The following is a 15,173-nucleotide window of genomic DNA, read 5'->3' as shown; positions in this document are numbered from 1 at the left end:
GACTTGTAACCTGAATATCACCTGACAAAACCCTCCTGACACCTTCCCCAAGCACACATGGACACACACGGAATGCCAGTGTTGTGCCCAATTTACACAATAGGTGGTTTCCTACTTGCAAACACAGTAAAAAGGGGAAAAAAAAGAAAAAAGAGAAAAAAAACCCCTGAAAATAAAATAAAATAAAATAAAATAAAATAAAATAAAATAAAATAAAATAAAATAAAATAATAAACAGCACACCCTTTCTGAATCATTCCCCGAAGCTGAAAAATCCTGTGCCAAGGCACTTCACCCTACAACAAAATGAATTAACGGGGAAAAAAGGAGGGGGCAGAGGTGGGGAGGGGGGAGGTCAGCATTTACGTTTCTTTGTTTTACGTGTGGTTGTTAAATACAAATACTCTAGAGAAGGAGCTGCTGTGGCTGGCGGGGGGGCAGGGGGAGGGGAGGGGGGCTTTTTCTCAGAACTGGCTGAATGTGGTCTGTTTTTCCAGCACTTCGAGGTAGTCCGGCTCTGCGTTTAGTTTTGCTTTTAGCTCCAGGTACTCGTTCCTGTTGGGCTCTACATAGACAGTACTCGGGGGGCTGTAGAGCACCGTCTCCCGGAGCCTGCCGTCCCCCGGCCCCGGGTGCAAGTACTGGTGGGCACGCCTAAGGTCATAGTTGGGGGAGTAGGTGTAGGCGGCGGGGAGCTTGGGGTAGTCGGGGAGGGTGGAGCCGGGTGTGCCCAGCGTGGAGGAGGAGGAGTGTTTGTCGGGCTCCAAAATGCCCCTGTAAAAGCGATCGGCGTCTTGCACCGGGGAGAGCAGCTCCTCCCGCGGCTCGATGGTGCTCACGCTGTACGCGGGGCTGCGCACGGGCGCATCCTCCCCGCCGGGGGCCGGCGGCGGCGGAGGCGGCGGGGGCGGCGGCGCCCCCCCCCCGGGTTGCAGGGGGTGGCTGCTGTAGGTGACCTTGAGCTCGTGGAGGTCTTTGTAATCCTCGCCCGCGTTGCCCTCCCGGGAGCGGTAGATGGGGTTTTTGCACATGTGGCCCAGGGGGTGCGGGATGTACTCGTAGACGTGTCCGGCGGGGGTCTTCACTTTGGGCAGCGCCGCGCCCCCCCCGCCGCCGCCTCCCCCGCCGCCGCCGCGGTGGGGCGGGTGCTGCTGAAGGTGGGGGTGGTGGTGGTGGTGGTGGTGGTGGCCGCCGCTGTAGACGCTGTACTGCATGTTGAAGGAGCTCACGTCGGAGTTGTTGGCGCTGGCGTGGTCACCCTGGCCCTTCTTGCGCCGCTTCATCACCAGGACGAAGAGCCCCGCCGCCACGAAGACGGACATGATGAAGACCAGCAGCAGGCTGAGGATCAGCACCGAGAGCGGCACCGAGGAGCTGCCGCCGCCGGCGCCGCCCGCGGGCGATGAGCCGCCCGCCGCCGCCGTGCCGTTGAGGTGCACGGTGGAGGAGGAGGGGGTGGTCCTGGCCGGCAGCTGGCCCGGGGACGGCGTGGGCGTAGAGACGACGATGTCCGAGTAGTCAGGACACAGCAGCTCTGCCCGGACAGCTCGCATGTCGCTCTGGGCAAACTTCTTAGGGGATTCGCAGATAACCTGATCCACCAGGACACCTGTGTTGAGCTGCTCCAGCCACAGCTTCATGCCCACCACGTCGCAAGTGCAGTCCCAGGGGTTCTCGTGCAGGTCAATCTGCAGCAGGGATTTCAGCTGGTCCAGCACCCCACTCACTGGCAAGTAGGAGAAATGGTTGCTCCGCAGGCTCAGCCTGTAGAGAGACAGACCAGAAAAAATGTTCCCCGGCAAAGATCTCAGCAGATTGTTGTTCAAAAACAAGAGCTGAAGGTTGGGGACAGGTTCAAAGGTGCCCGCCTCTATCTCCCGGATGACGTTGTACTGCAGGAAGAGGTACTGCAGGCTTTGCAGCCCATAGAACAGCTCTGGGCTCAGCCGCTCGATCCGGTTCCCATTCAGGTACAGCCTTCGCAAATTAGTTAAATCCCCAAAAGCCCGGTCCTGAATGACCGAGATCCGATTATTGCCTAGATGCAGCAAATCCAGCCCAGTGGCATCCACAAAATCTGCCCTGCGTACCAGAGCAATGTAGTTTTCCGTCAGGTACATCTTCTTAGGATTATAGGGTTTGGGCTGCAGTTCAGAAATGCTCTCAATCTTCCTCTCCTGACAATTTACATTGAGGCCCAAGTCAGAAATCTGCAAGTTGCAAGTGCAGGCAGTGGGGCACTCCAAAGGCACCGGGGATTTGGTCTGGTAGGCAATGCTGGGGCCATAGTTGCTGTATCCCAGGTCTTTTGAGGGCAGGCGGGAGGTGGGGCGCACCCTTGTCTTGTTGGGCTGGCGGGTCCCTTTGGGGGGCTTCAAGGGGGACTTGTAAACAGCTGAAGAAGAAGTGGCCACAGAGTTGACCGAGGCCGGGGTAGTGTGGAAATACCCGGTGGTGCTCAATGGTGTCTGCGGTCTCATTTCATAATCCGAGATGAGCCTCCTGGGGCAAAGCTCCTGCTTGGAGACTTCATCCAAGTCTCGACCATGTAAGCGGAAAGGGGTCTCACAAACCACATCTCCCACCAAAGCGGAGTAGGAGATACTGTCCAGCCAATCCTTTAGAGCAATCAATTCACAAGAGCAATTCCAGGGGTTTTCCTCCAGCTGCAGCTCCACCACTTTATCCATGTGCTGCAAAAGGCCCGCATAGGGCAACAGCTTCAGCCGGTTACCCCTCAGGTCCAGGTGAGTTAAGGGCACAAAACGGAAAAGGTTATTGGGCAAACTGGAGAGGAGGTTATCATTGAGAATCAGCACCTGCAGCAAATGCAGTTTGCTGAAGGCATTGGGTTCAATGATGCTAATATAATTATAATCGACCTGTAGGTATTCCAAACTCTCTAGCCCAAGGAAAGTGTCATCCCGTAAAAGTTCCAGCTTGTTATTGTTCAGGTGCAGCCTCCTTAAACCTCTCAGACCATGAAAGGCCCCGGTTTCGATGTCTTGTATGTCATTGCTCCCCAGATGCAAAATTGAAGCCCCCGTGTAATTGACAAACTGGTTTGGGTACAGCCTGTTCAAAAGGTTCCCAGACAACAAGAGGTGGTAGACAGGGAACCTTGGTGGACTGATCTCAAAAAGACTGATGATCCCTCTGTTTTCACAGCTCACTGTTAAGATGCTGTCCTTCTCCTCACAAGGACACGCATTATCACAGATTTCCCCATAATACTCGATGCTTTCTGCCCACGAAAGGACTAGCGATGTTAAAGCAAACACGATCGTCTGCAGCATCCAGATATGCATTTTTTTGTTGAGGTCCTGTTCCAAAGTTACTGTAGAGCAGCAAGCGTACATTTTATTTCCTGTAAGGATAAGGAGAAAAAAAGAAAGTGGCATAATAGCATAGCCCCATAAAATTTAAAATGGACACAAAGTTTATATATGTCTTCAGTGGGGTAGAGAATGGATTGTTAATCAAACAAAAAACCACCCTTCTGTCACTTCTAATTCCCATACTTCTGAAAACTGCATGACATACATTGATTAAAAGGTTGATGGGCAACTCCTAGCAAGTCAAATGCCTGCGGTGTTTAAGAAGGTGAGGTCACAGTAGGAATTGTTCCACTTCTGTTCATGTGGGGTGCATTTCAATGCTTCCTTGGATTTCTTTTTCACGACCAGCCCCATAAATATACATAAAATGGCTGTCAGTTCAGTTTCACAGTTCTAATTTAAGAGAAAAGAAGCACCATTTTACGAGGTTTCCTACCTCCCCTGTTATCCCGATCCCCGTTCCCTTCAGAACCTCCCCAGTGAACAGCGCACCAAGGTCTTCCCCTCCTTCTACCTTGATTTTTAACCGGTGGTGGAAATACCGTGGTAGGAATCCAAAGAAAAAAGCTCACTGCTGAAAACGGCAGCTTAATTCCACAGACAGAATACTGACACATTCTCCACATCACACATTTCTTAAAACTCTTTTATGATTTTTTTTTCCTATCTATACATTTACAAAGCACACATACACCCACACAGACATGCAAGCACACACATGCACCCCCAAATGACTTCTGTGGAGGAATTCTTCAGTAATGAGATTAAATACATTAACCTCCTACTTCAGTGCACTTAACAGCTCTCTTCACTGACAGAAATTTTGTATCTTTACACAAGTACATAATTTTAATTGATTTTATGATCTCCCCCCCCCCCCAGTTATATACAATGTAACAGAGCTATCGAGCAGAGGTCTTCAGTTTCTACACACACACACACACACACACACTCACACACACACACTCTTAAAGGAAATGTTTTAACCACTCACCCAAAATTTGTGAAAATTGTAAAACATGCGGATCATCTTCGGAGTCTCAGCCATATCTGACATACTGCTTATTCCCAACATTCTGCAAAACTAGCCTGGTTGAAGAGGAGAGATCTAAATAGGTCTCACGTAAATATCTCATCGCCAACACTCCAAGCATCAGAGTTACTGATTATAAGCAGCGATGGCTGTCAGTACTCTTCATCCTTTAAGGGGAAAAGACACCCAGGCTGATTGAAAGCTAAGGGGGGTGGAAGGGAAACCCTACCATTGACCTATGTCAGTAATTTAATGCCCAAATTTCACCTAGCTGGAAAGAAATCCCATTTTCATTCCTTCTTGCAGTCTTTCTGACTCCTTCTGGCTTTCTTCTACTTCTGCTAGTCTAAAAGCAATATGAATAGGGAAAATAAATGCATTGTGTGTGTTGGTAGGGGAAGACTAATAAATCATCCAGGCTTAAATGCTGGGATCTTGGAGCAGGCTTGCATTTTCTATCGTCCACCTCAGAACTCCAATCCTCATGCCACAACTCTGGTTTGAAGGAACGCATCCTAAAAACCGGCAAGTCTCAGTACTGCAAGACATCTCCTGTGGCATCTGGTTCAACGCTGCAAATCTAGCACTTGCAGCAAAGGCAGTCATGCAGCAAGAAATCGGAAGTCTCGGCGAATCTCTCTAATTCTGACCAGACGTCAATTGGATCAGAATTACTCAAAGCAAAAGGCTTCACTGCATAAAGGCAGCAGAAATCTTACTCAAAGGCATGTATCTAGCATATTCTTTCTCAGCTCGATCAGATCCATTCATCCATTAACCGACAGTTCTTCGGAGGAAAAAAAAAAAAAAAAAGGTATTGAAAACCTGCCCGGTCAGTGTTAAACTCCCAGGCATTTTACAACTTTAATTCAATTATGGCTAGTAAAGGAGGCAAATACAATATTCCCTCCCTCCTCTTTTCTCCCTTTCCCTGAAAAAAGGTGGGGGGGGGATGGGAGGTAAAGAAAATAAAGTTGTAGCTGGCTATATGCAAGGTTGCAATCCCGCCCTGGAAACCCCTCTGTGATGACTGCGTGCTGCTGTTCGCCAGCTCCCTACAGAGGTTCAGATTGGGGGGGGGGGGGGGGGGGAAGAAAGGGAGGGGGGGGACGACGCGGGGGCGTGGGGGGAGGGGAGAAGAAGAAAGGGGGTTGCATCGGGATTTCTCTTGTGTGTGTGTGTGTTGGGTTTTGGGTTTTTTTTTTTACCCGAAGAGTTCAACCCTTAGATTACCGCACTGCATATCCGGCTCTAAGCAGCTTTCAGTACCGCCGACAGCAGCAGGCAAAGCCAGCAGCCCCAGCCGGACACTGCCACCCAACTGAGCGGCACCCACAGTTGGGAGAAATGGCTTTCCGGGGGGGTGGGGGGTGGGGGGGGGACGACGACGACGACACGACGGGGGAGGGGTCGGGGGTGGAAAGCAACAGCAAGGAAAGACCCAGCGGTGTAGGGGCGGGTGGGGGGGGGGGGGGGAGCGAAAGGAAGGGAGGACGAAAAGAGAGAAAGAGAGCGCGAGAAAAGTCAACCCCGGTACTTACTTCGCCCGAAATCTCCAGGGCCCAAGCATGGTGGCAACCCATGAAGATGCCTACCCGCTGCGCGGGCGCCGCGCGGAGCCGCCGGGGCGGCGGCGGCGGAGGCGGCGAGTATCGCAGCGGTCGGGGAGGCTCGGTGCGGAACGCACACAAACACCCCCCGCACGCAGGAGGCGCCGAGACACCAGCGCTCGCACAGGGGCGCACACGCACACCACACACGCACACACCACACACACACCACACACACGCACACACTCACACACGCGCGGCCCCGGGCGGCCGCGGGGGCGCGCAGCCCGGCACGGCGGAGGGGGGGGTGGGGGCGGAGGGGGGGGGGTGGGGGCGGCGGGGGGCGGCTGGCGGAGCGCCGCGCTCTCCCCGCCGCCGCTGAGCGCAGCGGGAAACTGGGGGGGTAGGTGGTGGGAGGGGAGCGAGGGCGGGGCGGTGGCTGGGGGCGGGGGGGGTTGAGTTGGGCGGGGGGTGCGGGAGGAAGGGAGGTGGGAGGGAGGAGGGGGCGGCGGAGGGAGGGCTGCGGTCCGGGCCGGGTGTCCCCGGCTGATGGCGCGGCGGGCGGGCAGCCGGCCGTCCCCCGCTCGGCGCCGCGCACTCCGCGCGCACGGTCACACACCGCCTCCGCACCCGCGCAGGCACACACATGCCGATACGAATGCCGCGCTCCCGGCCCCGCCACACCCCCCACCCCACGCACCCCGCGGCTGTACTCACACTTTCGCCGGCGCCGGCCAACTTTCTCCGCGCTCCGCCGCCGCCTCCGCTCTCCTCCACACCCTCGGGCCGTGGTGCCGGCGCCCGGCGGCCCGCGGTAGCGCAGCCGCCCCCGTCCTCCCCTTGCAGCGCTGGCTAGCCATGGCCGAGGCGGCGCGGAGCGGCGCGGAGCGGGTGGCGGGAGCCCGTGGCCTGGCGGACGCCGCTGCTCACTGTGCGGGAGGCTCCGCTGCATCCGCAGAGACCGCGGGGAAGCGGGTGGTCGCGGTGAAAGGAAACGGCGGGTGCCCCGACAACCGGGGAACGCGGGGTGTGTGTCGGGGTCGGTTTTTTTACCCTTCCCCCTCTGCCCACCCCAGCGGCGGGGCGCGGAGGGGGGATGCAGCAGCGACAACTAAGCGACTCTGAGGATGCGCCCCTCATCCCGGCCCGGCCCGCTCCCAGAAATAAGGAAGGGGAGGCCGCGGTACCCCGGGCGGCCGCCGCCGCGGGGCTGCCTGGCCGCGGGATGCCGCCGCGGGGCGGTGCGGTGCGGTGGGGTGAGGTGCCTTCCGCCGCCGCCAGGTGGCAGCGCAGGGCGGCGGATGGGTGGCGCTGCCCCCGCCGCCGGCAGCCCCGCAGGGCGGGCGGGCACCGCGGGGGTGCCGGCCTGGCGAGGGGGGTCGTCGGTGGCCACGACAGGGAGAGGCGGTGTGGGCGATGCTGCGCTGACTGCGTTCTCTTTGCTGCCGATCCGGAGAAACTGCCGTTATTCCGTTTGCATACGGAACATAGAGGTTGTTTGTTTTGTTGGTTTTTGGGTTTTTTGTTGTTTTGGTGTTTGGTTTTGTTGTGTTTTGTTTTTTTTTTTCTGAGCAAAGCTGGCTGTGGCAGTGGTGATGTTTGGGGTTTTTTTTACGTTTAACTTTAGTTTTTTATTTTCCGCAAAATTACGTATTTGGCTGATCTTCAAAAAAAAAAAAGGTAATTTAATTGCATACATACAAAGATGTGCACGTGTTCGCAGTTGTGTATTCATTACTGTTATGTGCTGTGTACATTTTAGTATGTAAATCAAATAGGTGTTATGCATACAGGAATACATAAACTACATCCCGTGTGCAAAGCATAGAGATTGTAATCCAGCTTTAACTCAAATGTAATGCTAGATGTAGTTGTGCCTTCATGGGTTTTCCTCTGCGAGTCTAAACACTGAAAAGGGAAGAATACTCTGCATACAATAAGTGAAATTCATCACACATATGTCTTTGGCAGCCCTCTGGCAACTCCTGTCTTAATATCCTAACATGCTAAAGCCAGGGATGATTGTAAAGAATCGCCTTTTTCTTAATGCTCAGCTTTCCCTAAAAAGTGTATTCTTCTCTTTGCAACCGTAAAAGGAGTATGACTCAATTCCTCTTTCCCTAGGCCTGAAATAAGCAGTATCTGGTGTTTGGATGGAAGACAACTTTCTTATATAAACCAGGTGATATTCCTGACCTTGTAGAAGCTTCTGGAAAGCATCTCAGTGGGACAAAGTACTTCTATTATTCAAGATTCTCTGACATTCCTGTTTTGGTGCAAAAACAGTTGATTCAGTGGACAGTTTTGAAGGGCTTTAGGTTGAGTTCTGGGAGAGTAGTTTTAGTCAGGAAGAGAATACCAAAGCACACTAGGCACTTCCTACCCACCACCACCCTTTAAAGCTTTTATAATATTCCACTTGAAATATATGATGGTACTGTAATAAAAAGAATTCACAGATAGGAAATATGTTTTACAGGAGTTTTGTATGACCTCACTACTTTTGAAAAAAATTTTGCTAATAATTCTGTATTTTGAATATATGGGGTTTTATGCATATATGCTTACATTTTTAAGGCCTGCTGTATTTATAGCATGTGTCTGTGTTCCTATGCTCTTTTTCTCTCTGACACACAAAATTAGACACACATAAATACTTTTTTATTCATAAGAGAGAAAGGTATTTTAAATAATCCTGGTAGCTAGGCTGAGCTTAACTCTTTCAACGAAACCATTTTGGAAAAGTTGACATTTCATAAACCTGAAATCATGTTAAAAGCTATTATGTAGAAGTAAGTATTGTACATATGTTTCCGTTTAATTATTCTGGTCCTGGGCTAATGAGAAACTAAAAAGTATAATGAGTAGAAAATCCGATTTAATAAAATCTTACTTCCAAGTTGTTAGTCTGCTAGATTATTTTAGTAGCACACAAAAGGTTTAAATTGTTATTAGTGTAGAACTATCATGTTCCTGTTCCATTCATTCTTACTCTGATTATCATTATATTTTTACTAAAATGCCTTAAATTTCTGTACAGTTTTGCAGAATATTTATTTCAGTATGCATGACTACCATGAGAGGGCACAGATCTGTATTCCTTGCTGAAATCAGTAAGGAATTAGACTCTGTTTGAATGGAGTCAACATGGTCTGAAAGTGTTTCTTACAGTGGAAAGTTCTCTCCGAATGGTTGAACCAGAACTGTCATTATAAACCTGAGCACACTAAGACCAAACAATAAATGCCGCTCAATTTATGAGAAATAGAGGTCTTTATTACTATAGTGTGTTGCTTTTTGCTAATTTGTCTTTCATCTGCCTTTCATTAAGTCAGGAGATCCTAAAAACCTTTAAACTGAAAAACTCAGGAGGAAAATTGGAAGTAACTCATATAAACCTCATATGGAATACAAATAGAGGGATGTGAATGAGGATGGAACAGAAAAGATAGATAAAGAAAAGGATATGATGAATACATGGATTATATCTACGACAACTTGTAACTGTAACAGGTCTACCCCCTTTCTATAGTACTTCAGTCAATAAGAGTAGAGGGAACAGTTGATATAGTGTGTGCAACCAAACATGGAAAAACAGGAACTTGGAAGTACCAAAGTTGTAAGTGAAATATTTTGGAACTGATGGATACATACTCTTTAGGAAAGACAAAAAAGGTGGTGGAATAATTTCATGATAATACACTAAAAACTGTTAAAGAGTAAGGACTGTTAAGCAATAGCACTATAAAGAAGTTAAATTTGAGGGTGAAAATGAGATAGTGTCTGCTTGAATCAAAATTATGGAGCAAAGGGTAGGAAAAAATCCTTCATGAGCATGCAATCCATTATTAACATGGACATATTTGGTCCATATATGGTCCATAATGGTCCATATGGTCCATATATTTGGTCCATAATATGGTACATATTTGATCTGGATAATAATGCCTACAAATGCAGGGGGAAAGGTAAAAAATTATATTGTGTGATCATGCAAATTTGTATGATTTCTCACAGGCAAATATCAGACAAAAAAATCAACCAATGATGTTGGGATTGATATGAATTTGAACAAGATAGAGGAGAGCTTTTCATATCACAGAATCACAGAATCACAGAATGGTTCGGGTTGGAAGGGACCTTAAAGATCATCTAGTTCCAACCCCCCTGCCATGAGCAGGGCCACCTCCCACTATGAAACAGACACTGAGCAAGCAAGAGGTGAGTGTAATCTAGGCTTGGTTTGAGTGAATGATAGGATCTGCAGGAAAAACTGATGACAGAAAAGAAATCTGGTGGTTTTGAGCTTTTCCATTTCATGTGAAGTTGCAAGACAGAAAACGTGCAGACCTTTAACTACAGTCCAGTGTTTCAGAAAGACAAACTGAGAAACAAGAAAGTTTAGGGAGGTAGTTTTTAGAGAGGAGCACTAGAATCAGAATTCAGATAGGGCATGATATTACTTTATGTAAAAAAATGCAAACAGTAATGAATGTTTACATTGTGAGCGAGGGCAAGAAACAAAAAAAAAACCCAAACTTCAGGGATGAAAAGAATGCCACCTTAAAAAACCTTAAGCAAGTTATCAAGGATAAGCACAAAACCTATAAAGAATGGAAAAGAGAGATTGATTAGCAAGGAGAAATCTGCATCAGTAATTAGATGGTATAAAACCAAACTGAGAATGGTCAGAAACCTTGTTAGATCAAAACTTGCACAGAAGACTGAAACATAGTAAAAAACTTCTTAAGCCATATAAGTAAAATGAGAATTTAAGAAGTGGGATGGATGTTAAAGGATGGGGTGGACATCAAGAATAAACTAGGCCTGGACTAAATAGTTACTGGAAAAGTTGCCTCTGTTTCTGGTAAGACTGTATATGTAAATTTTGATACATAATGAAAGTTTTTCATGAATGAAAACTTTTGCTATAAACAGGGAAGACCCAATTTTATACAAAATTATAAAAATCTGAAGGTAGTGGTCAATCAGAAAGTGACTATGTGTTGCCACTATAAAAGAAGTACTGATATAAAAGGAAAAGTGAAATGTGATTCTATGATGTATTAGGCAGTATTGTCCTAATTTGCGGATTGTCCAAGTTTGTGGATGACACCCAAGCTGAGTAGTGCAGTTGACACGTCTGAGGGATGAGATGCCATCCAGAGGGACCTGGACAGGCTACAGAAGTGGGCCCGTGTGAACCTCGTGAGGTTCAACAATGCCAAGTACAGGGTCCTGCACCTGGGTTGGCACAACCCCTTGTATGAATACAGGCTGGGGGATGAATGGATTGAGAGAAGCCCTGCAAAGAAGAACTTGGGGGTACTGGTGAATGAAAAGCTGGACATGAGCTGACAATGCGTGCTCGCAGCCCAGAAGGCCAACCATATCCTGGGCTGCATCAAAAGAAGTGTGGCCAGCAGGTCAAGTGAGATGATTCTGCCCCTCTACTACGCTTTCGTGAGATTCCACCTGGAGTACTGTGTCCAGCTCTGGAGTCCTCAGCAAAGGTCTTTCCTGTGCTGAGGACCTGTTGGAGCGGGTCCAGAGGAGGGCCACAAAAATGATCAGAGGGCTGCAACACCTCTCCTGTGAGGATAGGCTGAGTGGGTTGGGTTATTCAGCCTGGAGAAGAGAAGGCTCCAGGAGACTTTATTGCAGCCTTTCAGTACTTAAAGGGGGCCTACTGGAAAGATGTGGACATACTTTTTAGCAGGGCCTCTTGTGACAGGACAAGGGGTAATGGTTTTAAACTAAAAGAGGGTAGATTAGACTAGATATAAGGAATGACAATGAGGGTGATGAAACACTGGAACAGGTTGCTCCGAGAGGTGGTAGATGCCCCATCCCTGGAAACATTCAAGGTCAGGTTGGATGGGTCTCTGAGCAACCTTATGTAGTTGAAGATGTCTCTGCTCATTGCAGGTGGGAGGGACTGGAGGACTTTTAAAGATCCCTTCCAAGCCAAACTATTTTATGATTCTATGATTCTAATAGGTGGGACAGCATTTATACTATTGTAAATTACGTGCTTTTTCATGAGTTCCTCTTGTATTATGTATTATGCATGGTTCTAGCCATCCATTCAAAGATCTTAAAATGAAATTTAAAGATCAGAAAGAAACTAGGGTAATTATGTCATGGAAAATGTGTCTACAGAAGAGAGATTTTTATATTTTTTTTTAAGGCATACAAAGCCAAATAGATATTAAAAGGACATGTGATTCCTTACAAATACATTTCTAGTTAAATACTAGAAAAAGACAAAGTGTTTGAACTAAATACTTATATTAAAATGCCATCAAATACTTATGTATTGACTACATTTTAACATATCTTGGAAATGTGAAGATATTTACTGACTGTCTGAGAAGTGAGATACTGGAAACGTCTTCCAAACAGGTAATTGTGCCAATAAAGCAAAGTTCTTTTAAGATAGAACACAGAAAGCATTGTGCAATTGAATGGGACAGTTCCTGTTAGGAAAGTGACATTTGTGCTGAGTTTGGAAGAAAGGGTCTTTTTGAAGAAGATGGAATATGGTTGTTCTACATTTATACTGTATCTGTTCTCTGCCTCAGGGTTTACTGCAGGCTCTCAGGTCAGGAAGGATGTTTTCTTCCCTTATTGTATAATTTAGATTCTGAGTTCTGTTAATTTTTCTTTCTTTTGTTCTTCTTTGTGAAGTGGGACATGTTTTAATTCCAAGAACATTCTGCAAGCAATTTCTAACATATTTCATCCTATTGCAGGGGTCTCAGTAGACAATTGGTGGTGCCCTTATTCCTCTTCTTCCCCCCTTTTTTCTTTTCGACCAAGGAATATTAGAGGTCTGGCTTTTGGTCTTTACTGCAAAAGTAACAGTTTTATTTCAGTACTGGAAAGTGTGTACTACTACCTGGAGTAAAAGTGTTGTAGAATTATTATATTTTAATTTTTTTTACTACATATCTAGTATATGGTAACACACAACTATGAGGATGTAGAAATGTAGATAGTCCCTTCCAGCTCTGTGTTTCAATGCTTCCTATTACTACTTCTTATGAAAATCGTATTAAACTCAGTTCCGTTCTCACCAAAATATTAGCTAAACTTTCAGCATTTTTAATATCTCATGGCATGGATTAAGTGACATATAAGAAAAAATCTCTCTAAAATCTCCTAAACTGTTTTGTCATTCTACATTAGATCTGACTTTTCAGCTCTCTTATCTCCTTGCTATACTTAGGATTATCAAATAAATGTATTACATCAAATATGTCTAATATTAGGTATCTAAATCTGTCCATAATAACTGAAATGCAAGGGTTCTGATTTCATCTGGATCTGAACACTTTCTTTGGGTTTTCAGGTGGAAATTGTAGCTTCTTGGTTTTTCAGGTGGAAATTGTAGCATAGGATTTATACAGAGGTTTATGCTTATTCTTACACACAGGGGTAACCCTAAGGTACAAATCTATTAGATTATTCTTCTTGTCTTTCTGCTTTTATTTTCTTACAGTAAGTAAAACAGATTTAACAGGAGAATCTCAGAGAATTACCAGGTGTTTTCTGTCTTAATGGTTAAAACATTCAGCAGAAGGATCTGGGTTAAAATTCTTACTCCAGATTAGATAATAGAAACTTGAATATGATGAGTATACTATTCTCCAAACAAAAAGACTGACCTATCTTTTTCCTGTTCACTTGGGGGGGGGGGGCATTAAGCATCCCGTGAGAATTTCTATTGAACTGTTTCTTACAAGCAACACAAGCAAGGGAGTTCAGAAACTGAAAATCAGTGATTATGTATAAATTAGACTTCCAAGTGACTCGGTAGTAACAGCACTGAAGTGATTTCTAATGTCTAGGAAAATATTGCTGTCTAGTTAAATATTATTGGCAGTAAAATATACAGCAAGGAATGTAGATTCGTAAGGCACATGAAGGTACCAAGCACGAACTTTGTCAGTCTCAATGATTTCTGAATACTGGATCTAGATCTAAACACTGTAAATTATAGGTAATAGCATATATATACATTTGTCAACTTAGCTCTGTGTGACTGTAAGTGGATACCAGTGCTTAGCTTTGTCTTTTATCATTTGAATAATTTCGTCTGAGGATAATCAGTTGTTTTACTTTTTTGGAAGTGTTATTTAAGACAACCTATCTGCACACATAATAATTTATAAAAATTAGAAAAAAACCCCACAACTAAATCCTCAAACTGATTTCTAAAAAACAAAACCAGTCACTTGGATTTCTGCATTGTATATTTAAACATATATTTATAAAATATAAACATAATACATGTTAATTTCATATATTTATATAAAGGCATTCAGTTAACATAGAATAGGCTGACTCTTAATGAAACAGTTTCTAAAATAAATATGAAGCTTTATCTACACAATGATAATTAAAAATCAATCTATCACATAACCATTCTGCCGAATAGGCATTATAACTATGTTATGTTACATTAAAAGGAAGTAAGGAATGTTTTGGGTTTTTTTGTTCTGTTTTATTGTTTAAGTAAGTAGAGTCACTCCAATAAAAGTGGTGAAAACTTACAATGACCTGAAATAGCATGTTCTGGCTATTCAGTGGGATCTGTATTTCATACCACTGGTGGCTTCTCCAGATCTTCTGGCTGGGGAGTTTTCATCAGTTACTGCCACTAGGTGTCCCTATATGCACCTATGTGCAGGAAACTGCTTAATGAAAATATTAACTGAAGGAGGAAAAGAAGAGAAATTGCGAAGGTGGAGTAGAAAGCATGATAGTAAACTTTGTGATTTTTAAAGTTTTGTTTGACGACTATCATCTTGCATATTACTGAAGAGGAAATATTAATAGATTCGTGATTCTGCAGTTAGATTTCAAAATAAACTTTTTAAAAAACTGGATATTAATGTAATCTTAGAGTGGTCTTTTTGATATTACATAGCCATATATGTAGAAATAGGAAAAAGTCTTCTGAAAAACATGTCAGTTTGAGTTTTCTATTTGGTAAATTTATGGTAATTTAAAAATTATTCATGCAGTTTGATATAAAAATGTATTTTCAGATAGTAAACTTTCAATTAATTATATATGTCTAGGAGTGATGAAAAAACATGTTTATTGTGATTAGCTTCTCTAGAAATGATAAATGGGATGATTCAACAATTAAAGGCCTTTGATGGATTGTACAGCCATCTAATCCTTACAACTAATGTTTAAATAGATGACTAGTAATATCAAATAATTTGGTTTATACCATAA

The 15,173-nt window shown here is 45.5% G+C and overlaps 1 protein-coding gene across 6 annotated transcripts; it reads right to left on the bottom strand.

The window, feature by feature from the left end:
* Positions 1–246: 246 nt before the first annotated feature.
* Positions 247–7,118, bottom strand: SLITRK5 (SLIT and NTRK like family member 5). Of its 6 annotated transcripts, none has more exons than XM_063336186.1 (3): positions 6,639–7,118; positions 4,333–4,538; positions 247–3,367 (listed from the first exon to the last, which is right to left on the bottom strand). In XM_063336186.1, the coding sequence occupies exon 3, from the start codon at positions 3,357–3,359 to the stop codon at positions 465–467; it is 2,895 nt and encodes a 964-aa protein (XP_063192256.1). In that variant the 5' UTR covers positions 3,360–3,367; positions 4,333–4,538; positions 6,639–7,118; the 3' UTR covers positions 247–464. The 6 variants fall into 6 exon arrangements, with proteins under 6 accessions (XP_063192256.1, XP_063192263.1, XP_063192248.1 ...); XM_063336193.1 differs by having other exon boundaries at positions 4,333–4,427; XM_063336178.1 differs by lacking the exon at positions 6,639–7,118 and adding an exon at positions 5,913–6,159.
* Positions 7,119–15,173: the final 8,055 nt, after the last annotated feature.

This window comes from Chroicocephalus ridibundus, chromosome 1 (genome assembly GCF_963924245.1).
Source record: "Chroicocephalus ridibundus chromosome 1, bChrRid1.1, whole genome shotgun sequence".
Classification (NCBI taxonomy): domain Eukaryota; kingdom Metazoa; phylum Chordata; class Aves; order Charadriiformes; family Laridae; genus Chroicocephalus; species Chroicocephalus ridibundus.
This window is presented reverse-complemented; position numbering and strand designations above follow the sequence as displayed.